The sequence below is a fragment of the Pteronotus mesoamericanus genome, unplaced genomic scaffold (assembly GCF_021234165.1).
Source record: "Pteronotus mesoamericanus isolate MK-2021 breed Mesoamerican mustached bat unplaced genomic scaffold, CSHL_Meso_final contig_56, whole genome shotgun sequence".
Lineage (NCBI taxonomy): Eukaryota > Metazoa > Chordata > Mammalia > Chiroptera > Mormoopidae > Pteronotus > Pteronotus mesoamericanus.
This window is the reverse complement of record NW_026555201.1, coordinates 19,959,926-19,984,038: the sequence shown is the minus strand read 5'-3', so window position 1 is coordinate 19,984,038 and position 24,113 is coordinate 19,959,926. Positions and strand designations below refer to the sequence as shown.

At 33.2% G+C, this 24,113-nt stretch overlaps 1 protein-coding gene across 1 annotated transcript in view; it reads right to left on the bottom strand.

Moving 5' to 3' along the window:
• The window catches only part of PTPRQ (protein tyrosine phosphatase receptor type Q), a 204,787-nt gene that overhangs the window by 137,915 nt on the left and 42,759 nt on the right, over positions 1–24,113 (bottom strand). Inside the window, exons 15-19 of the mRNA XM_054580156.1 lie at positions 18,627–18,809; positions 18,133–18,234; positions 14,561–14,681; positions 4,382–4,542; positions 3,527–3,672 (exon numbers count right to left, since the gene is read on the bottom strand). Of these exons, the coding sequence (XP_054436131.1) occupies positions 3,527–3,672; positions 4,382–4,542; positions 14,561–14,681; positions 18,133–18,234; positions 18,627–18,809 (713 nt within the window). The remainder of the gene's footprint in view (positions 1–3,526; positions 3,673–4,381; positions 4,543–14,560; positions 14,682–18,132; positions 18,235–18,626; positions 18,810–24,113) is intronic.

Sequence of the window (24,113 nt, the reverse complement as noted above, 5' to 3'; positions counted from 1 at the left end):
CCAGTATTTATTTTGCACATTATACTATAATAAGACTATGTCAGGCACACTGAGGAGATGTGACATAAGTGGGTAAAAATTAAATGTCTAAGTGTTTAGACTTAGATAATGCATAGAAATTGAAGGAAGAACAAGATGGATTGCCAAGTAGTAGTAGAGAGATTAAATTCCCCAGAACAAGAAGGAATGATCACGACAAAGTCAAGTGCTTCAAAATTATCACTAAGTACTAAAAAAAAAGTTAGTCTATTATAATAACTTGTATTCTTTCAATTAAAATATCTATTGAGCATTAAAGCTATGTATGCTACAGTACCAGAGGACGTGGAAAGATAAGTGTCACATGACCCTTTTCTTCAAGTTGTTTGCTATGGCGCAAGGGAGCCTAAGACGAGTATGAGATACCAGGAATAGGAAGCAGAATGTGGTGTGCCCTGTGTGAGATGTTCTACAGTGCAATTTCAGTGGGAAGGAGAAGAAAAGAAGGGAGAAGAAAAAAAGTTATATACTTATTTTTCTATATAATTTTTATTTTGAGGATTTCTTCTATTCTACCAATCCAAAATAGGAAAATAGGTAGTGAAGATTTTGATCCTAGATTTAACATTAGCCTTAGGAATAAATTAAAGTACAGATGAACGTCAAGCAATATAAAAAATGTTTTAACATCATTAGCCAGTGTCTTCTTGCAGCGGTCATGCTTAAAAACATTCTTAAGATTATTTAATAAAAAATTACATTTTCTAAGATAGATAAATTACAGATGAGATCATAGTATATGCCCAGGTTTGGATAAGTAGTTCATAAGATCATGTTGAAACCAGAGTCAGATGTTTACACTTGATTATTTAGACATTATTTAGACAGAGAACCAAAAAAGAATTGTGTATAAGCCATAAAGTAAATAGTACAGCTTCAGAACTACTGACACCACTTTGCAAAACTTTTGTTAAATGTGTGATAGAAGAAAAATCTGCAATTCCAATAACCTCTATGACATAATGACATTTGTAAATGTATAAACAACACTGTAGTTCGACAATAATAATAAATTGTATACTAATTCCCATCTTTCTTCCCCAAATAGAGCAGAACAAAAAGGTACAGCAGAAATTGCTTGAGGTACAGATTAGGGGGGAAATCCTCCTTTCTTAGAGGGCCTATACTCTTAAATAGTCTTGAACAGAACATAAAACCAGAACCAACCTCTGGACTCTCTTTCCTCGCTGGGGTAGTCCTGAGACAGCTTGAAAAGTTCTGCTCTGACCCTCTATTCATTAGCACAGGGGTCCCCAGCCCTCACCCCCTCCCTGGAGCCGTGGAGCTCTACCACTCCATGGCCTGTTAGGAACCGGGCAGCGCAGCAGGAGGTGAGTGGTGGGCAAGTGAGCAAAGCTTGATCTGTATTTACAGTCACTCCTCATCACTTGCATTACTGTCTGAACTCTGCTTCCTGTCAGATAAATGTGGCATTAGATTCTCATAGGAGTGGGAACCCTTCTGTGAACTGCACATGTGAGGGATCTAGGTTGTGCACTGCTTGTGAGAATCTAAGGCCTGATGATCTGAAGGGGAGCTGAGGTGGCGATGCTACTGCTGGGAAGCGGCTGCAAACACAGATCATCAGCAGAGCGGTGTGACTGCATGGAGACCGTAATAAATCAGTCGCTTGCAGACTCATTTCAAAACCCTATCAGTGAGTGGCAAGTGACAATCTGGTGGCAGGTTATAAAGTCACCCCTCCCCTTCCCCTACAGACTGTGGAAAAACTGTCATCCATGAAACTGGTTCCTGGTGCCAGAAAGGTTGGGGACCACTGCATTAGTGTAATCTGTACTACAGATGCATTGTAGCAAATCATACTTTAGTCCCAGAGACTGCTGCTCACAAGGACTCATTGAAGTAACTCAACCCAGGTTGTCAGTCACAAAGAGAACCAGGCAGCTTGGAGTGACTAAGACTTATCTCTATTCTCCTGCTCAAAAAGATACAAAGAAATAAGAGTGACCAGAGTCATAATCAATAAGCAATCAATAGCTTTTACCAGTAAATTGCAGAATTTTTCTAAATTACTGTTTTCAATATTGTAGTTCAATTTTCCCCATTCCTGTTTCAATCACAACTCCAATTTTATCATATATATAGTCTGTCCAGAAAAGTCCAGCCATTGTTAATATAATGAGAACAGTTCATGCAACATTGATGTAACCTGGCAGGCAAGAAGAGTAGACTGGAATGCGCATGTGTGAACAATGATGACTTCACTGTACTAGTCAGTGGGGGTGGCAGATGCCATTGAGTGAGCATGTGTACCATGTGGTCATCACATTTAAAATGAGTGCATAGAACAATAAATTGCATCAAATTTTGCATTAAGCTAGAACATTCCTCCACAGAAACTATCTGGGTGATTTAGAAGGCTGCAGCTATGGGCAACTGGTGATTGGCAGCTTCATCACAACAATGCTCCTGCTCATGCATCACATCTTATGTGGTTTTTTGGCAAAATATCAAATCACCCACATCACTCAGCACCATTACAGCCCTGTGACTTCTGGCTGTTCCCAAAACTAAAATCACCTTTGAAAGGGAAGAGATTTCAGACCGTCGATTTTCAGGAAAACATGATGGGACAGCTGATGGCAATTGGAAGGAATGTGTGAGGTTCCAAGGCACCTACTTTGAAGGAGACTGAGGCATCATTGTTGCCCTATGGGCAATGTTTCTTGTATCTTCTATCTTCTTCAATAAATGTTTCTATTTTTCATAGTGCTGGCTGGACACTTTCCGGACAGACACTCTTTCTGTCTCTCTCTGTCTTTCTCTGTCTCTCTCTCTCTAGCATTATGTGAAATATTTAGTTTAGAGAAATAAAGAAATTCTGTTGAAAAATTAAGATATTTCTCTAAATGAACTGCATTTTAGATATTTTAATAACTATTATCATTTATATCTCAGAAAGTGTCTATTTTCAAACTGTGCAACCTTAGTACCTTGCATACTTCAAGTTAGGCACATTTTTAGTTCTAATTATGCCTGATATAATAATAGTAATAACAGTGATAACACTTCCTGCTAACAGTTGAAAACATTTTTATAGGAATGAAGAAAAACACACATATCCAAACATGAAAAGTATTTACATTATATACAAAAAATCACATTTTTTCCTGAGAAATAATTGAGGGTAAATGAAATCATCAACTCTTTAGAGAACACTTCTTGGAGGAATGAAATTGAGGGCCGCATTTAGGTTTAGAATTTTACACAGGGGCAGCTCCATTGTTGGTAATATCTTCAAAGCTGCTATAGAAATTTGGGCATGTGTGTGCACATGCATAGAGAGATAAACAGAGAGATAAAAATGTATCTGACAGTCTCCACCTCACTTTGCTATGTTTTGCAAAATGTCTATACATAATTATTAATGTAAGATAAATGATTTTTTCTACCAAGCTCAATCTATATCATCATCAACAAAACTAAAGGATATAAATAAAGAACTAGGAGAAAACTCAGATCTTACCTGCACAAAAGTACCTGAAGTATTTCTGTAATAAACAGAATAATATTGTATAACCCCATTAGGTTTTGAAGGTGGCGTCCAAAAGAGAATTATTGATGAAGAACTGATATTTGCATAATGAACATCTTTGGGAGGATCACTCGGTACTATAAAAAAAAGTAATTGAACAAAAAACTGAACTTGCGGCTTTAAATAACGTCTGAAATATTGTTCTAAATTTTACCTGCCTTTGATAAGCGCTAATTGTTTTTTTGAATACTTATATTGGAATAACATCTAATTACAAACCAGAAATGAAATCCGTAAGGTTCATTGGGCAATCCCTCTAACACCATAGCAATATCCAAGCAGAGGAAAGATGTATTTCTTACAAATAAAACATCATCCTAGCTCTGAAAAGATGCCTATTATCCTGGGTTTGAAAACAAAATTATAATAAGTTTTCAATATAGAATACATAATATAAAATTCTTACTTAGAATTTTAAAATCAAATAATAGAGGACAAAGGCAGAGAGGTGATTTCCTGCATCTTATTTTGTTTCATTTAACAAAAACATAAAATGCTTACTAAGTTTCCAGTTCTGTCCTGAGTCCATTTACAAATATAAACTTATTTAATCCTCAGAGAACCTTGTTAAGTAGATACTACATTGCTTTGATAACACACATAGGAAATTGAGGCACAGACGGATCAACTAACTTTTCTAATATCACACAGTTAGAAAGCGACCAAAGAGCGATTTTGCATCCCACCAATGACCAATATTTGGCTCAATAATACATTTTTATATTTAACATTTATTTTGTCTGGGTAGGATATTCTTTTGCTTGGCCTACATGAATAAAAACTCACCTCCCTCAGGTGTTCGAAAATTAATAATATTGCTTCTTGTTTTCCCATTACCAAATCTGGTGCTAGCTGTTACATATGTACTATATTCAACATTGTAGTCCAAATCTGAAAACTCTAACGATGTTTCAGTTACATTAATAGTTTTTAATGATGACCTATCCCTGAGAGAGAGAAAAAAGAGATTGTCTGGATGACCAACTTTTAAATGAAATGTTACATATACATGTTGAGCAGAACTTCATTAAAAATAAACACGTATGCACAGAAATTTATTATTCCAAACTAATAAGATAAAGATACTACTTATCCTGAAATGCTAAAAAGAGAATTTCAGAATAACTGAATAAATAAATTTCTTTTGTTTTCAAGTATATTCAGTAATTCAACCAAGTGTTAATAAGGTGTGTACATATTAGAGTTTGCTTGGACTGATTTTAATAGATCTCTAGGAATACTGTATATTCAAAGTGATCAGCATTTATTTTCATACCAAGATTTTAGTTGTTCAAATATTTGTTCTTTTTAGTGTGGACAAAATCTTATTTATACTACATATTTATGAAATTCATTTTTTCACATATTGTACAAAAGTAACATCTACTTCAAACAAATTCAAATAAATAAATAAATAGTAAATATCTGAATAGTAGGATCTAAAATAGTAAGCCTGCAGGTTATCATGTATTTAATTAGAAACAAGACTGAAAATAATGTACGTATAACATAGGGAAAAAATAGAGCTTACATCTCCCAATTTGTTAAAATCTTAAAAGTATTTGAAGTATTGATCAAGAAAAGAAAATAAATATTGACTCATACTCTTCAGGTAAATAGCAAAATCCCAGGAGAAGGGGGAAAAGCCTAAAGAACTAAATATTGCTAAGTAATAAAGAAAACTACACGATTTTATTTCAGTTATGTTAGGCTCCATAGTTTTGAATAAGGTATAGATTAGAACTGAATTAAAGAATGAACATGTATATAGAGGTGGAGAAAACGGCATTTTTAAAGAAAATTTAGAGTTTAAGGGCAATGAAATTATTTTAAAAATTTAAGTAAATATGACCAATATCACAGAAAAAAAAACCTCTTGTAATGTCATTTTTTTCTTCTTTAGAAACACAAAGTATCTGAGATGTAAATTGATATTCTCTCTGAAGATAAAATGTTCTTTCATCACTATTGAAATATTTGAATAATTTTTTCCTTTAGTCTTCACACAAGGATATGTTTATTGATTTTAGAGGGGTTGGGGGGAGAGAGAAACATCGATGTGAGAAACATTGACTGGTTGCCTCCTGTTTGCATCCAGACGGGGGATCAAACTCACCATGGGGGCATATGCCCTGACTGGGGATTGAACCTGCAACCATTTGGTGCAAGGGACAATACTTCAACCAACGGAGCAACCTGGCCAGAGTGAAATATTTGAATTCTTGAATAATTAAAAGGAATAATAGATTTTAGGTGAATTAAAGATATCCATAGAGACAATTCAGCTATGGTTTTACCATTATGAAAGCATCAATTTCCCCTAAACATAAACATGATTATCTGAAAAATAGTTGAAACGTTTGCCATAGTGAGAAAAATATAGTTGCAGTGTATACTGCTAGAGGCAGGTAGGCTAAGCCAGTCTATTCAGCAATTTGAAACAGTTTGATCAGATATCCCCCTTCAGAAGCAGAAGGAAGAGCTTTCTTTGACTTCACTGACACAGAGAAGGTCCCTTCAAACTCAGTATTGTGGCTACTAGTCTCAGACAAAGAGGCCTTGGCATAGAAATGTCACCTAACTCCAAACTCCTGTCGTAACACCACAATATAGCTAATCCAATTTAGACCCCTAAAGCTATAAAATTAGTTAATCTAATTAATCGCATTATGTATTTTTTAAAAATCCTTATCCACCATATTTTTCAGTGTTTTTTGATGTCTTGCATCACCTTCTTGCCCTGATTGTTACAGCAAAAGAATACGGATAAGTACCTATCTACAATAAGAAAAACCCTGATTGTCTTCTATGGGTAGTGCAGAATCAAGGCAATTACCTGGAAAATCAGATCAAAAAAATTTTTGTCTCACATATCTGAATATTTCAGTAAAAGTAAAATAGTATTTCTAGATTATCTAAGTAACAAACTCATTAATTCATCTCAGTTACCATATATAAATATAGTTTCTACATCTATCCTGACTTACCTTCAGAGAAAAAAAAACAGTGTTAACAAAATTTTTCAGATACTCATATGTCTTTTCTGTGTAGAGTTTATTTGTTTTTCTTTTGGAGCTTTAGGATTGTGTCCAATATTTTAATGACTAGGGTATGTGAACATAAATGAATTCCAATGAAAACTTCAACTTCTGATACAAGTTAGTATCATTTGTGTAAGATTCAGTTTGCCATAAAAATGAGAACCAAGGAAAATAGGAAGAAGAGATGTGATGCTGTCCCTGAGGATCTGACTCCATCCTCCTGGCTCTTACGCTGTTGCCAGAGCGGAGGAAACCACACGTTCGCCTCTTGCCTGAGGTCTGTGCGTTCCCTGCTCTCTGAAGAGCCATCTCTGAGCGCAGTGCTGAGGTCCGGAGGGGCCGCGCCCTTCCGTGCAAAGAAGCCCAGCTGTTACATTGGTTTTAGCTGGTTTAGTTTAAAAATCTGCTTTGTTTTTATTAGTTTAAAAATATTATAATAGGATTATTATGTGTTCCATTATAGGGTTTTATTTCCACTATAAAAGTACATGTTCTTCTATATCTTGATTATTTTTCTCTTATCATATGAATAATTATGATCCATATAATCACTTTTTGTAGTTGTCCTATTTGAATGTATCATAGGTATTTAGCCATTCTTTAAATTAACATTTAGGTTGTCTGTCTTTTTTCTTTTTAGTTATGACTAACAATGATGCCGTAATCATTCTTATACAAATATCTTTTCATAATGGTAATTTTATTTCTGTAGGCTAATTCCCAGTAGTGTGATTATGATTCAAAGAGCTTGAATTTTTTATTTGAATGATTACTCTTCCAAAATAATTTCTGTTCCAAATTATAACATTATAATTTCCAATCACAACAATAATGTGTGGAAGTACACATTTGGGCAAACTCTCACTACTAGTCTGGATATAAATCTTTTTGATTTCTGCCAGTTTAATTGACAAAAAGAAATCTATGTAACTTGCACATCTCAGACCATGAGTGAGACACAATGTCTTCTCATATGTTTATTGGTCACTTGCAGCCCATTTTTAATAACTTATTCACACATTTTATTTTCTCTATTTTATTTTAGTCTTTTAAATGGAGAACACTAAATGTTGAAGTTAGAGAAGCATTGTTCTTATAGATAGTGCTCCAAAAAGGAGAGGTACCTTATCCGCCCCCTCTGAAATTAGAGATGACAGATATGTAATCAATACTCAGCAAAATTCAACAAAATTTACTGAATATCTACCTTATGTCAGGAACTAAGTTAAACATAAATATGAGTTAAGATGCAATCTCTATCCTTAAAATAGAAAGACAAAGCAGTAAATAATTATAAAACAATTCATTAATAACCATGTGATCTCCTTAAAGATCAGAACAATAAATCCCGCCCCCTACCTCAGTCCCTAAAAATTTTCTTCGCAAAAAAAAAAAAAAAAAAAAAATAGTTGCGACCAATGAGTAGAAAAGGGAAAAAAGCAACAGGTCCTAAAGATGAAAGAAATTGTTTAGTAGAGAGTTAGTCTATAAGATTCGAGAGTAGGACAGAGAGCTGAGTGAGGTGGAAGATGTGGACCAGAGGCCTACCTGACAAAGCAGGTCTAACTCACATATCCAAACTCACAAACTGTGTAGAAGTGGAAGGAATGTAAATGTCACACAATATTTAACCTCTAAAATAGATGACTTGCAACATCAGCCAAACCTCATGATTAGTGCAAATGTTCAAACTGAGAAAAACCTTGAGGAAAATCTTGAGTGCAGTTATTTTAATGATTTAACTCTAGGAACTTACTACAACATTTTAAAAGCTGTTTGGAATTTGAAAAATCAAAAATATTCAAATGACTCTGAAATTATTCAGAAAAAATATAGTAATTGTTATGGCATAAAGGAAATTCTAAAGCATAAGAGCAGTTTCTTTGCTCTGTTTTACCAAGTCCTTTGCTCAAACTTCTGTCACTTCAAAACCATGCCAGGCAGCAATTGCCTATGAAGGAATCATGGATAGCAAAACTCCATGGGAAGACTTAAATTTTTCATAAATGTGAACATGAATGGTTTTCTGCACAAAGTTTGAGACCCTTAGAAAAGTCAAGGTGTTCATTCTAAGCTAAATCATTTCATATTTTCTCCCCTGGGGTCAATCCAACCTGATGATACATCCATCTCTGTTCATTTCTATGAATTCATTTTCAAAACTTTAATTGCTTTTATCTAAATATTTTAGATAAATCCTTTCAGTCACTAAATTTTACTCCCTTAAAATAAAATATTTCAACATCCATTTACTTTATTTTTACCAAATCATTCTCTACCTCATATTTTCCCACTACAAGGAAACTACTCATCTATATTTCACTTTAAAATAATTTCTCTGAACAGCTGGGTAGTATCAGTAGTTTGGTACTTAGTTATTAAACAGCCCAAAACTAGCAAGGCACAAATCATTGCACATTCTATGATCCGGAAGCCTTTCCAGAGTCTCAGAGATAGTCTCAGTTGACATAGGGTATTCAATTGTTGCTATTCCTCTTATTGTCATCCTTTTGCTATTTGGTTGATTTGATTTAATTTTACTTCCTATGTTTGTCTGCAGCAGAAAAAGACACATTTATAAGATCAGAGGAAGAATTCACCACAGAAAATGAGGTTGAAGCTGAGGGAGAATGCACTTACAAACCAGAGTCTTGGAGAAATGTAAGTTATTAAGGTGCAGAAGAGAGGAGGGGTTGAGCTTGAGTTGGAGGAGAAATATTTCATCCTCTGACAGTGGACAAAATCCCTCAGGTCAAAAAAATGAATTTGGATTTTTATTCCAAGAGTAGCAAAAAGTTCTTGGCGTGTTTTCTCTAGGGGTCTGAACTTTGAGTGTATGGTTAAAATAAATTTTTTAAATCCTATATAATACAACAATTAATTGTCTCTCTTCTCTCTCTCTCTGTCTTTCTCTCCCTCATCAGTGGAGTGACTGGCCCACCCACCTCTTTAGCTTCACCTCTTCCCATTCAGTATAAAGCATAAGCTCTGTGCCTTATAATGAAGACACATGCCCATCTTGCTGTTGTCCTTGCCAAGTGTCTTGCTGTTAACTACATCTAATGAAATTTTTTGAGCTCTTATATCCAGTTAGTATACCTCTAGACTTTTCAACTATAGTTGTCAATAAATTCCCATGTTTACTTAAGTCAATTTAGGCTGGATCTAGTCACTGGATAGTAAAAGAATCTTGTCTAATAATTATTCCTATTTTTTTAACCATTTCTCATACACATAGATCCTGAGTATTTCCACCATTTTCATCACTCTTCCCAAATATCTATTTCATCCACATACTATTTAAACAGTAGGGACCAGTGATCTAACTGGTTTATACATGAAACAGTGTAATTTTTCTCTAATAATGAATACAGTCCATCAACTAATGCAGATCAATGTCAAGCCAGTGATATTTTCAATAGAAACACCACATATGAGTTAATGCAATAAATTAGTTTATTTTTACTCTTAAGTCTTTATCATAAACACTTTTATCAAACTAAGATTCCCCGAATTCTGTAAGTATACTGCTGAGGTTTTATAACAAAGACAAATTATAAACTTATACTTAGTGTTGTGAGAAAAGCATGGTTTAGGAGTAAGACAGAGCTGAGTTTGAATTCTGATGCCATCATCTTTTAGCTTTACAAACTTACATAACTCTTTACTCTCATCAAGAGTTGATTTATACAGCTATAAAATGAGGTTAATATTCTTCTCTTTGTGGTATTGTTGTAAAAAAATAAGAAAATATATGTGAGAAACCAAACACATCTAATGAAATTATTTGTCCCAAAATGGTAACTACTCTACAATCCCTCTTGAGCTCTTTTCTTTAGCTCTCCAAGACATTTTGTTCCCCAAATATTTAATGCAATCATATCACAATCTCTCCCAGATATTTGAATTTCACAAATAAAGTAAAGGAATCCATTGAATTTAGGGTTTAAACATTTGCACTCCAGACAGGCAAAATAAATGACTAAAAAAGTTGGCTTTAAAACAAATTGTGGCAGAAACTGTGATAAACCACACAACAGATAGTCCATCTAAAGACAGCTTCCATTCAACTCCAGGTGATATTATTATGGGGAATATGGAGAAAGTATTTTAATTTTTGTAAGAAACAAAGGAACCTGAAGTTTCACTAAGTGTCTGCTCATTTAAAAATATTTTTCATTGATTGATTTTTTTCCTAGAAAGAAAGAGAAACCATTTATTGCTCACTTTTTAATGCATTTATTGGTTGATTCTTGTAGGTGCCCTGATTGAGGATCGAACCTGCAACTTTGGTGTATCTGGTTGATGCTCTAATCAACTAAGCTACCTGGCCAGGGCTCTACTCATTTTTAAATGCTGCTGGATTTCTATTCAGAATTTATTAACTGTTTGCAGGTCCAGCAAAGATTAGATGGTCGACAGGCAGCCTGTTTGTGACCTTGACACTTAAGCTTCATCCAAGTCATTCATTAAAAATAACTAGCATAAATTAAAATATTTTTAATTAAAAATTTACAAAAAACCGATAGCATAATTTTATATATTTTAACTTTTATGTTAATGAGTTATGCTCAAGTATTCTGGAACTTGTTTATCATTATGTCTTGATATTTATCAAATTTGATACATTTTAACTGCTTTATAGTAGCCCAGTGAATGACTATTCTTAATTTTTTATTAATTATCCTACTGTGGTTGGTAATTTAGATATTGTTGTGGCTGTGACAAATACTGTAATAAATATTCATATATATGCATCTTTTTGCTCAAAAATAAGTGTTTTTACAAGGTCTATAACTAGAATTGGAAGTATGAAACAATAAAATTTGTGCATCCTTGAAAAAAATATGACTAGCAAAAAAGGGCAAAGACAGACCTTTTAATATCTCACTAGAACCCTCAAGTTAAAAGATCCAGAGCACCCCTCTACTCAACAGCACTCCCTCTATCCCTGTATCACGCATCATCCCAATTTGGCCCCCATATCCCTTTTCTACAACACTACCTATCAATTTCTTGAGACAGTTATTCATGCTGCCTCTGAGCCTTCATATACTGGTTCCACTGAGGTGTTCTCCTGGTGTATAAGTCTATCTTTACCACCTTTATTCCAAAATGGGAGTAAATTCATGAAATGTGAAATGGCCCTCTTCCCATTCTGGTTATTGATTTATAGCATATGCTCAAACTATTAGGTAGTTTTAAAAGGGTAAAAATCTTTTAGAAAACTGGAAGAAACAAGACTAAACATACTTTTTAGCATATTAAAGTACATTTTCAAAGGTAAGCTTTTATGTTATGGTGGATATTGTTTGACTAGTGGCATTTGATTTAAAAAGTTGCATTAGAATTGCTTTGACTGCCTAACATACTGCTTAGCAAGTAACTCTAAGTTATTTGACATGGGCATATTTTATCTCCAATTAGTCTACAATCATTTTAAAGTTCTATATATTTTTCATCTCCCCACAGAGTTTAATAAACATCTGTCAGACTGACTGATTCAGAATGCTTTCATAATTACTGCTAAGAAAAGTGCAAAACATTTCAAAACCAGTATCTGTTTAGAAGCTAGAATTTTCAGCATCATTTTCGTTCCACAGTATTTTAGCTAAACATTACAGAGCATTCATTCAGAAGTGTTATTTAAAAAGGAGAAAACTTCTGTTAAACTTTACTGACAATACAGAAGTAATATTGTTAAATAATCCAAGTTGAATTCAACCATAAATAAATAAACTTTACATCAGTCTACTTAATCCATAGTGTAGTAGAACAGTAAGATTACAGTACTCTAATAGAAATTTATTTATTTAATAGTGGTTGCTTTAAAGATGTAAGGATTATGTGTCATTTGAAAATATAAAAGCATAATTTATCAATATAGCTGAAGAGAAGTGCTCCTTTACCATCCTGCTATATGATAAAAATTATTTCACAAAGCAAACATTAGAAGGAAAAATTAATTTAAAATGTAATGGGTTAAAGCAGATTTCTGAACACACCATCCACAAACCATATATGACTCACATAATAGTGGATATAAAATGATTACACATTATCCCTCATGAGCTAGTTTGTAAAGAAATATTTATGACAAAGAGGGAAGTCATCAAGTACAAATGTAATAAGAAGACTGCATTTGTGGACATACTGGAAAGAGTAAATATTCAAAGATGTTGTTTTTCAAAGGAAAATGGTAATTATTGGAACAATTGAAGCAACTGAAGCAGAACTATGAGAGAAATATGGACCCTTGAAACAGGAACCCTCCTAAGAATGATAGCCACCATTTATAAAGTGCTTTAAGAGAACTATACAGATAATTTTCAGAGGCAAAATTTAAACCCATGTCTCTCTGACTCAAGACCCATGTGCACTGTGTTATGATACCCATCTCCAAGTCTTCCCAATAAAGCGTATGAAAAAAATCCTCAAAAAGCATTAGTGATTGTGAAACAAGCCAGAATTAAGGCCATCCCTTTAACTACATGAGCTAAAGCTTCCAATGAGCATTAGTAAAAACTTTTAAATGCCTCTATGGACTTCATTATCATTAATATATATTTCAATCTATTACAGATAATATTCTTGAAGATGTTAACATGTTTTTCCATTTTTGCTCTTTCTTTATGTGATCTTATCCTATTCAACCTGAGGCACCCCTTGTCTAAGAGCATCATTACTCTTATGGTAGAAATTCAAAGAGAAAAAGTCAATTATCAATTTCTAACTCTTAAAATATACTCTTAATTCATCCATTCAAAAACACTATCTCAATCAAGAGCCAGCTAGTTTTCTGTTTATGGGTCTATAATCCAGTTATCCCCTGAGAATGTAAGCTACGTAAGGGCAAGGGTCATACGTGTGTTTTCTTTAGGTATGTAGGTACTCCATCAATATTGTTAAATGAAGTGATAAAAAAATAAATAAATAAATGTGGTGACAGAAGGAAACGGTTACCCTCTTCACACTGCTTCTCTTCCTGCTGACATCTCTCATGTCACTCTCAATTCCGCCATGACTAGGCAAAAGGACTATGCGTCAGGCAACGAAGGACATAGGAGGTATAGTCCTACACAGCAGTTTGCAAAGAGTTTAAAGACAGATTAGAAAAAGAAAAACCTTAATTTAGGAGAAAGAAGAGTAGATTTTTAAAAACTATTGTAGCTTCTCAATGCTGGATCTTCCAAGTCAGGAATCAAAGTAAGAAATGCCTATGTTCTATAAAACATTGTATAAAATGTATTTTCTGAGTTGAGGCATTTAAAATGTACTAGTAACTATGATACATAACTGATGAATCCTTTTAGGAGCATTAATATTAGATGAAAATTAGAATTTTTATCTACTGAGTTTTCATGAAGCAGTATAGTCATTTTTAATTGACATGAGACACACTATAGGATTTCATCATTTTCACAAATGATGCATAAACAGACAATCAGGCAAAGGTGATTAGAAAAAATAAATAAATCCACTGCTTACATTTCCATGAAAAACTGACCTTAACAGATTTCTCAAAAAAAATCTTTTAGTTGAATTTGAGTTAAAATGATTACGCTCAAGGAAACTTAAAAAAAAAAACAGTAACAGAGAAAGTATTTGTATAAAACTCTACAAGAGTATGCACTTAAGTTGATTAGTCAGTAACTTTAAAGAGAAGAAATTTAGTATAATTATATATAATACATAATTTTTTTTGTTTTAATTACAAATAATTATATTATTTGACAATGCTTGGATCTCTACATAATATGGGAAAAACTTTGTTTTTTAATAAAAGCATATTAACCAGCCTATTAATAATAAGTTTCCTAATGTAGTATCAAATTTTGAAATTTGAAAAACTACATTCCTCTTATGTTACAGATTAATACTTGTTCTCAGAACTATTTCCAAAAAGGAAAAAAAAAATTCTTACCAGACATAAACTGTGTAATAGAGGATAATTCCATTTGGCTCCAGCGGTGGTTGCCATGACAACTTCACCGTGACACCAGACAACTGTTTTACAGAGAAGTCATGGGGGGGAGAATCAGGAGCTGAAAATTTAGAGTATAGGATAATTTATTTTATTAAGCATATATTAAAAGGCTAGAATGAAGATGCACAAAATTTTTATTATAAGCTTTCTGGTAAATGAATCAAGTACAGCCCTTTTCTCCATGGGCATGGGAGACTGATGTTTACTCTCAAAATTAGATGATAAAAGAAGATTTTGCATGGTGGTGTTAGAACATCTGTTTCTGTGATTCAATGGAAAAGAACATTTCATGAGAAAAAAGAACAAGGGGTATGTCATGGTGATTCACCTACTGCTTAAGTACATCTTGGTAAATTATTGTTCTCTAATAAAAATAAAATTAAGTGGTGAATAAATATAATATGCAGTAAAAAAGCTACCCCCCCAGTAAAAATAGATGGAAAAAAATCACACATCTAAGAAGTGGAAAAGTGATAAGCATAACATTGGGAGAGCAGTTAAAATGACTGACCCCACAAACAAAAACCTACATTCCTCGATTTCATTTGTGTCAATAAAATGTAAAATAATATCAAAATCTGCTCACTTAGCCTTCAAAATTGAATGGTTAACAAAGGAAACACCAATGCAGCACATAAACAGGAAAGTACAGTTTAGGGTCTATTTCTAATTTTGCTATAACAATGTAAGGATTCAAATACGTTAGCGATTCTACATTGAATAAGTACTAAAAAATATTGCTGTAAACTAGCTAGCCAAGTTTACATTTCTATTTAGATAAAACGTTTGGAATGGCATTTCTCAGCTACTATAATAATGTCTTAGGTTATTAATATATAACTTTTTGCATATAAAAGGATATAAATTACTAAAACTTTGATCATTGTTATAGTTTTACATGGCAATTAAATAGGAAGCTAATAGGAATTCTGAGAAAATTTTGGTATATTTGAACAATGTTAATACATGTATATGTCATTTTTTCTAATAATTTAGAGAAAATGCTACCTGGATTATTTTAATTTTTATTTCCTGAGCAATCTCAGTTATAGTTGTTTGTATCTTTGTATTTTCATTGTTTTGGTAGCAACAGTTTCTCAAAAAAAAGAGTTTATTGAGCAGAGAAAAGGTTTATGAGAACAGTTCTAAGGAATAATGGTGACAGCTGTATTTATATTTTCATTAGGTATTCCCACTGGCACTATAATAAAAATGCTATCAAATACTGATTATCACAAGAATCCATATATCATTTGGAGATGTCTGTTTCCCCAAGACATGTGTTACCTCTAACTGAGAACTCTCATTTGTCAAAACAAATACCTATGATATTTTCCCTAATGTCTTTGCAAAACTTAACTTTTGTTTATTATTGGAAAAAAAGATTTTGATCAAAAATAACACTACTTTAGAACATATGTTGTAACTAAGCATTTCTTTCAATACTATGCTTTAGGATACTTCTGTGAAATATTAGATAATTCTTGGTGTTTTACATTTAATCTTTCTATATTTTGGGGTAATTTTTTGTAAAATTTTGTACTGATTAATAAATGTAATCAGCATGCTTATGTAAACAAAATATTGCATATCTAGTATAACAGGCTGTTTTAATAATTTTGGCATTTGTACGCTAAATTATAATCGCAAAAAAAATAAAATTGGAAAAATTCAAAAAATAAATGCAATATCTTTTGCAGTCTATCTAATTCAGCATAACAGAGCTTGCCTTATCACTGAGTGATTCCACTTCTGGAAATATATCTGAAGAAACCCAAAACACTAACTCAAAAGAATATATGCACCTCTAAGTTCACTGTAGCATATTTATAATAGCCACGCTAAGGAAGCAACCGAAGTGCTCATCAATAGATGAGTGGATAAAAAAAATGTGGTACATATATACAAGGGAATATTACTCAGCCACAAAAAAGAATGAGATCTTACCATTTGCAATAGTATGGATGGACTTAAAGGGTTATGTTACGTGAAATAAGTCAGACAGAGAAAGACAAATTCCATATGATTTCACTTACACGTGGAATCTTAAGAACAATATAAATTAACAAACAAAATAGAAACCCACTGATTGATACAGAGAACTAACTGATACTTGCCAGAGGAAAGGGGGAGAGGAGAACTGGGTATGAAAGGTAAAGACATTGAAAAGTACAGATTGGTAGTTGCACAATAGTCATGGGGATGTAAAGTACAGCATAAGAAATATAGTCCATAACATTGTAATTACTATGTACAGTGAAGTAGGTACTGGAAACCTACTGTTGAGGGGAACATTTTGTACAGTATAGTGATTTTCTAATCACTATACTGTACACCTGAAACTAATACAAAATAATATTACATGTAAACTATAATTGAAAAAAATTTTAATTAAAAAATGCAAATTTGGACAGGTAAATATTAGTGGAGAAAAAAAGCATCATAAGTAGAGACAATAAGTAAGAAAGACTAACCTCTAAGAAGACTTAGAAACTGGGGCAACCCTACCACCATGCTTTGGTGAAGTAATTTGGTGGAGGTGAGACAGTGAGAGACCTGAAATGGGAGAACAGGGTTCCAAAGACTTTATTATGGTGAATAACGTAAGTAAATGCAGAGAAAAAGCCTTCCTTTTTAGAAGTTTACCATGCACGTTTTGTCCTGGTGAATGACAAGAATCTGAACACCCTCAGGGTACAACCCAGCTCGAATATGGGGAAACTTGAAAGAGAAAGGGAAACAAAGATAACTTTCTATATACTTATGCTATATACAGGTGCACCTCTCATGGGAATAGGGCTTCCATTTACAGAAAAAAATTAACGGTCCCAAAGCACACAATGTATAAAACATAAAATGCAAATTCAAACCCGAGTATATGCCTCAAAAGTAATTTTCTAAACATGATATATGCCTCTAATTTGGTGAGGTACTGGTGTAAAGGGGTCTTGGTAGTAAAGATGATTTTATTCAGGTTGGAAAAGGTATGTTCAAATATTCAATAGGAAGGCTGTTAACATTCAGGGTTCCATCTTGCGAATTATGCAGCAAAACTGGAAAATAGCCTGAACTCATTAGCAAACTAACTCTAATTTGATTTAAAAAACTTAATAGGTTGACATAACAGAATCTACTACAGAACTTGTGTAAATGTCTAATCTTATGAACAAGTTGAAAAACACAACATAACTAATACATTAGCTGATGTTCAAACCATTCAAATCAAAATTTTAGCCTTAAAAATTCTGATAAAAAAATCAGTGATTTCTTTAGCAGAGCACAGATGACTCCAGAATAATGCAAAAAAGCATTTTATACCTAATTTTATTGAACATAAATCTGACTATGCTAGCTTGTATACCATGACAATGAAATCTGTGTAATACTGGCATAGCACACAACTGATACCAAAGGATAGGGGATTTTTTTTTTACATTATACTTTCATCTATATACATGGCTTTTGAAATGTGATAAATTCAAAATATCACTATCTACTGTTATACTTACCACCTTCTTCTGTTAGTACACTTATGGGTGCACTCCGAACTCCTTCACCTTTGAGCGTACTAGCAGACACCTCAATCATATATTGGGTATATTTCTTCAGTCCTAAATAAAAATAAAATTGACAAGATGAGACTTAGAAAATATCCTTTAATAATATGTACAAGGATACATATTATTGCATTGTTAGACACATGTCTCTTAATCTTCCAAAAGTAAAAACTAAATGAAAGTATAAATCTTTGAAATAGTAACTACTATTAAGAAGAAAAAATGAGATAGGGTAATATGGACAAAAATTGACCTAGAATATTCTTTCATGTCACCTGAAATAAATTCCTAACTTACTTAATCCAAAAGCCAGAATTTTCATAATCTGTAGAAAACTACTCACACATACCATTGATAATATAACAAGCTAATATTTTGTGGTCACTCTGTCAATATAAATCTAAATATACAACATTATAAATATATATGTATATATATATTTTTACCTTCAATGCTCTGGGTCAAAGAGGTTGTATCTATAGTTCTTTCCTCATTTCCATTACTTCTCTTGAGATAAATTGTATATTTTTGTATTACTCCATTGGGACTACTTGGGGGAAGGAATGATATTTCAATCTTTCCAGAAGAAATATTTTTGTAAGTAATATTTTCTGGTGCACTATCAGGCACTAAATGAAAAGAAAAATAAAATATATCCATAAAACAATTCCATCCTAAAAATCTAATCTGCTGAAGTTCTCAGCCAAGTGGACTAGTATGTGATTGTAATGACTATCTTAAATGAAGTAAGGTGTAGATAAATTACACACTAAAAATTGTGTAAGAAGAGATTTTATCTCAACAGAAAATTCATACAATGATTTTACAGAATAATGCTTACAGGATGATATTTTTATTAAAATAGTTGTAACTGTAATAAGCTATCTTGCACTGCAGAACACACAGATAAAAGAGGATTGAAAAACACTTAAAATGATTCTGCCTTCCATTAATTACTCATATGTGTGTGTATATATATATATATATATATATATATATATATATATATATATAATAAGTTGATAATTAGTTTTGGTCTAAAACAAATCTATGACAAGGCATGTTATTTTTCCGAGATATAATGCTGCATATTATGTATGATCTGACAGCAAAAAAGTCTCCTAAGGATACAGGATATAAGTAAATAAAACACTAGCTTTTATGTCTACTACTGTTTTTATTATATTAATGGTCATAAATAGTTCTCTACATATATTTAAATACTAACACTACATGTGGGATTCCAATTCTGAAAAAATATTGGAATAGATATTTTAAAGTGAATGACTATCTTAATTAAAATATTTACCCTGTCCAGGTGGCTCAGTTGGTTGGAGCATCATCCCTTATACCATAAGGCTGCATGTTTGATTCCTGGTGGTCAGGGCACATACCTAGGTTGCAGTTTTGATCCCCAGCCAGTACAGATACAGAAGGCAACCAATCAATGTTTTTCTCTCACGTGGATGTTTCCCTTTCTCTCTCTCTCTTTTTCTCTCTCTCTCTCTATCTCCCCCTCTCCCCCTACCCTGTTCCTTCCTCTCTTTAAAATCAGTAAACATATCTTCAGGTAAGGATTATTAAAAAATTAAAAAATAATTAAAATGCTGCATAAAATTAAAACAGATTTTTCTTTCAATTACTTGTTGAGTTGATGGGAAAGCTAGAAATCTGTGGTGGCCAAAAAATGAAACAAAGTAAAATAAAACAAAAAAAAAAATAGAGTAAAAACAGGTATCCAAAGATGAAAGCTGGTAGTAAAGCCAGCTTTGCCTTGAAGAATATTGTCAATTCTGGAAACTTTGAGTTTCTGTATTAACAGCTGTGTGGAGTGCCAGAAAAAGCCTTTGACCACAAGAAGGATAAAGGATATCCCTGCATAAAGAGCTACAACCCCATACAAATGCAATTTCAACTACAACCTTATACTAAGCAACTCTAGTGGGCACTTTACATTCTTCTGGAGAGTGCCACAGAATTCACCATGAGAGGTAACTTTTGGACTAGTGCAATGTAGTTCATTCACTTGCAGAGAATGGAGAGAGGGGTGTAAACCCACTATACAAAAGAGGACAGAAAAGAAACTTTTCCCTCTTGCCACTCCTCTTGATGAAGAGATGGGAAAGAAAGAAGAATTATGCAGTTTTGGAACTGCAAGTCTGCCCCAATGAACCTATGTGGCCCAAATCCATGCTGCCTATACGGCATGAATTTAAATTAAAACAAATATGCAATCCTGAGTTGCTATCATTCTAAAGCAAATAGCACAAGTGAACATAAATCTTCTCTAAAGAGACTCAACTTCAACTCAGGCCACATAAATTTCCCACAGATAGAGTTTCAAGGAGTATGAGCTCACTGATAAAAATCACTAAACACCCAAGTAAATTAGGCACCAATAGTTAAAGCCACTAAAGAAAAAATAAATAACACACATCAGACTACAAAAGGTATCATTATTGAACTTACTATAAAGAATAAAAATATGACTTTGTAGTATATTTCAAGAAATAAAACAGATGTGAAAATATGAACAAAAATTCTTTAAATAATAATAGAAAGCATAAATAACCAAACAGGGTCAAAAAAGAACCAGACAGACTTTCTAAAACAGAAAAATAAAATAACTGCAATTCAAATTATCTTAATGTATAAAAGTGGATTAGACAAAGATAGTGAGAAATTTAATGAAAAGAATGGTAGTTTTGAAGAAATTATAAAAATGTAGCTAAGAGAAAGGAAATATGAAAAATATAAAGATGGAAATTAGACATAGAGGTTACAACTAAGAGGGTCTAAGATAATAGAATGAGGAAGAAGAGATATTTGAAAAGATAATGGCTGAGACTTTTCAAAATCAGAGAGATATGGAACTTCAGATCAAGGAATTCCAATAAATTCCAAGCAGAATTTTTTAAAAAATCATATTTAAGCAAATTCATTGTGAAAGTATAGAATACAAAGAAGAGATTATCTTAACAGCACCAGAAAAAAAAGACATATCATCTAGAGAAATGAAAATTTACATTAATTGAAAAACAACTGGAATTCTATATCCAGAAAAATTAATAAAAACAGAATAAAAACATATCCAGATGATAAAAAACAGAGAGAATACATCCCATCTATACAGAATCAATAAATACAATTTTAAATAATGCACTCTTGGCAAACAAAATATTTTCTGGAGATCAAAGACCACAGCTGCGAAGATAATGTTAAACACTGCACAGAATAATAATAATATTTAATTTCCATTATTTAGCAATATAAACTAAATGTGTAAAAATTATTGCCATTGTAGAGTTCTGTTGTTAAAGTCTTTTCTTTCAAAATAAAAATAATGAACGTTTTAAAATTAGTATTCTAAATACAGTGGACATAAAGAGTGCTACTAATAAATTTAGGAAACTAGAGATATAAAATTCTGAAGTCTTGAAAGTATAGATACACTGTCTTCCTACCAGCTGTTACCTGCTATGAAGTGTATTGCATCTAAGGCAGACCTAATAAAAAAAACTGACATAAGAATTTTGACAGTTCCACAAATTTTGGAAGGTTTGTAAATCAAAGCATAGTTTGATGTAGCAATATAATCTACTATGCCTTCCCAAACACCCAAAATTCCCCTTGATGCTGTGTTAACCTTCTGACTCTCACTGGAATCTTGGGCTTGCTGAGAGCACTACTTCTTAGCCCTCCTGGGTAATTGGTAGCCATTTGTTTTTCTCCATGATCCCTATAGCCATAGCACCTGTGAAACGAACAGTTGTATTTATTGCCTCTTTTTGTCATATTCATAATTTTTCTCATTCCTTCTACCTGAAAACTCTATGAGCTACACTTCCTTAAGACAGTCATCTAGTATAAAATTTTTGTGTTTTTTAATTTTTTAAAAAAGTTAATGTTTTATGGCCAAGTCATATTCCATTGTGTAAATGTATCACATCTGTTTTATCCACTCATCTATTAACGGACACCCTGCCCTTTGCAACAACATGGATCGGCCTGGAGAACATTACGCTAAGTGAAATAAGCCAGTCAGAGAAAGACAAGTACCATAAGATTTCACTCATATGCAGAATCTAATGAACAATCTGAAGTAACAAGTAAAACAGAGACAGAGTCATAGATAGCAGGCTGACAGCTCTGGGAGGGGTTGTTGAGGGGGTAGAGGGATGGAGCAAAAGAGAAAAAAAGATAAAGAACTCATGGACACAGACTGTAGTGTGGTGATTACCGGAGGAGGGGCATGGGTGGAGGTGGAAGACAGTATAGGGGAATAAATGGTAATGGAAAAAATACAATAAAAGTGTAAAAAAAATCAAAATAATGAAAAAAAGACAGCCATCTATTAAAACTCTGCCACTTTCCCAAACATCTTAAAAATTCTACCACCTGTTTGACTGACTTCCTCTCTACCATTCCTAGAGATGTCAACATCGATGCAAATGATCTGCCCTACTTCTGTATTCCTTCATCTCTGTAATCCCAACAATCTTTTCCTCTCCCTCACCTTAACCGCTAGCTTTCATAGCAACACCCAAAACCTTGTCATTCACCGGTCACTGCCAGTATTCCTCTCTTTGACAACCCCTTTCTATCTTTCCAGCTTACTGACTCTTGTATTGTCAATCGAACAATTATTTTATCCTCATCAGATCATCACTGTCCATCATCTTCCTACTTATTCAGATCAGAGTTCATAAAATCTCTCCCTAGCAATCTCTATCAACTCCTTTTTTAACCTTTCTTTTCTGGCAAAATTCCAATTTGGATTAAACCAAACTCAGGGCTGGTTCCACATGAGCAATGTAACAGGTGGAACTGTCTGAATAAAACACTATATCATGCTGACTAGTCTCATTTAAATTTATAACCTCAAATATCAAATAAAATCTTCACTGTCTGGAGGCGTGTGTGTGTGTGTGTGTGTGTGTGTGTGTGTGTGTAAAACTTAGTCTCTCACTCTGTTGTGCATATTTTCACCATCCACTCTCTCTACAAACATCCAATAGCCCCCCCTCCTCATTAAAAGGTGATAAACTTGCCTCTCATTTCACTGAGAAAATAAAAACATTCAGAAGAGAACTACATTCCCTTTCTAATACCAATTTTCCTTTAATTGCCTTCTCTCCTACTCCTTTCCAAGGCCTAGGGCCTCTACTTTTGCACTAGATTCCACTCCACCTATCCAGTCAAATGCTTTAGACCTGAAGTTATTTCCTCTTTGTTGGGTTATTAGTTTTCCTTTTTTATTAAATCATTTATATAATTACATGTGAAATGCATGTGAAACCATACATTGTATCTATTACAGTAAAAAAAGACTACTGTTCTTTCAACTATTGATCCATTCTATCTTCCACTTTATATCAAAATTCTTCAAAATTTGCCTTTACTTGTTTTAGCTGTTGTCTTACCTGTCATTCTCTCTTAGTCCCACTTCAGTTAGGCATTTTCCCTCATATTTTTTCCATGAAACCTACTGTTGTGAAGTCATCAATAACCTCCATCTTGCCAAACCATTAATCAATTGCATGTGCCCTCATCTTACTTCACTGTTAACAACATTTGACATAGGAAATGAATTTTTCCACTTGAAAATCTTTATTCACTTGCCTTTCATGATCTTGTCCTGATTTTCTTCCTACCTCACTGACCACTTCTGCTTATTAGTCCTTGGCTGCCTCCTCCTTGCCTTCCCAAGGTCTACAGGTTAGAGTGCCTAGGACATAATTGTATGCTTCTTTTCCTCTCCAGGACAAGCACCCTGATATGACTTTTTAATCATCCCTTGACTTTGAATATCACAAAAATAGTGATGCCTCCAACTTATGCATTCAACTCTGGATTCTTTCCCTCACTTTCAAACACATATACAACCTCCGTCATGACAGGCACTTGGGTATTTCAAACATGTTCAAAACAAA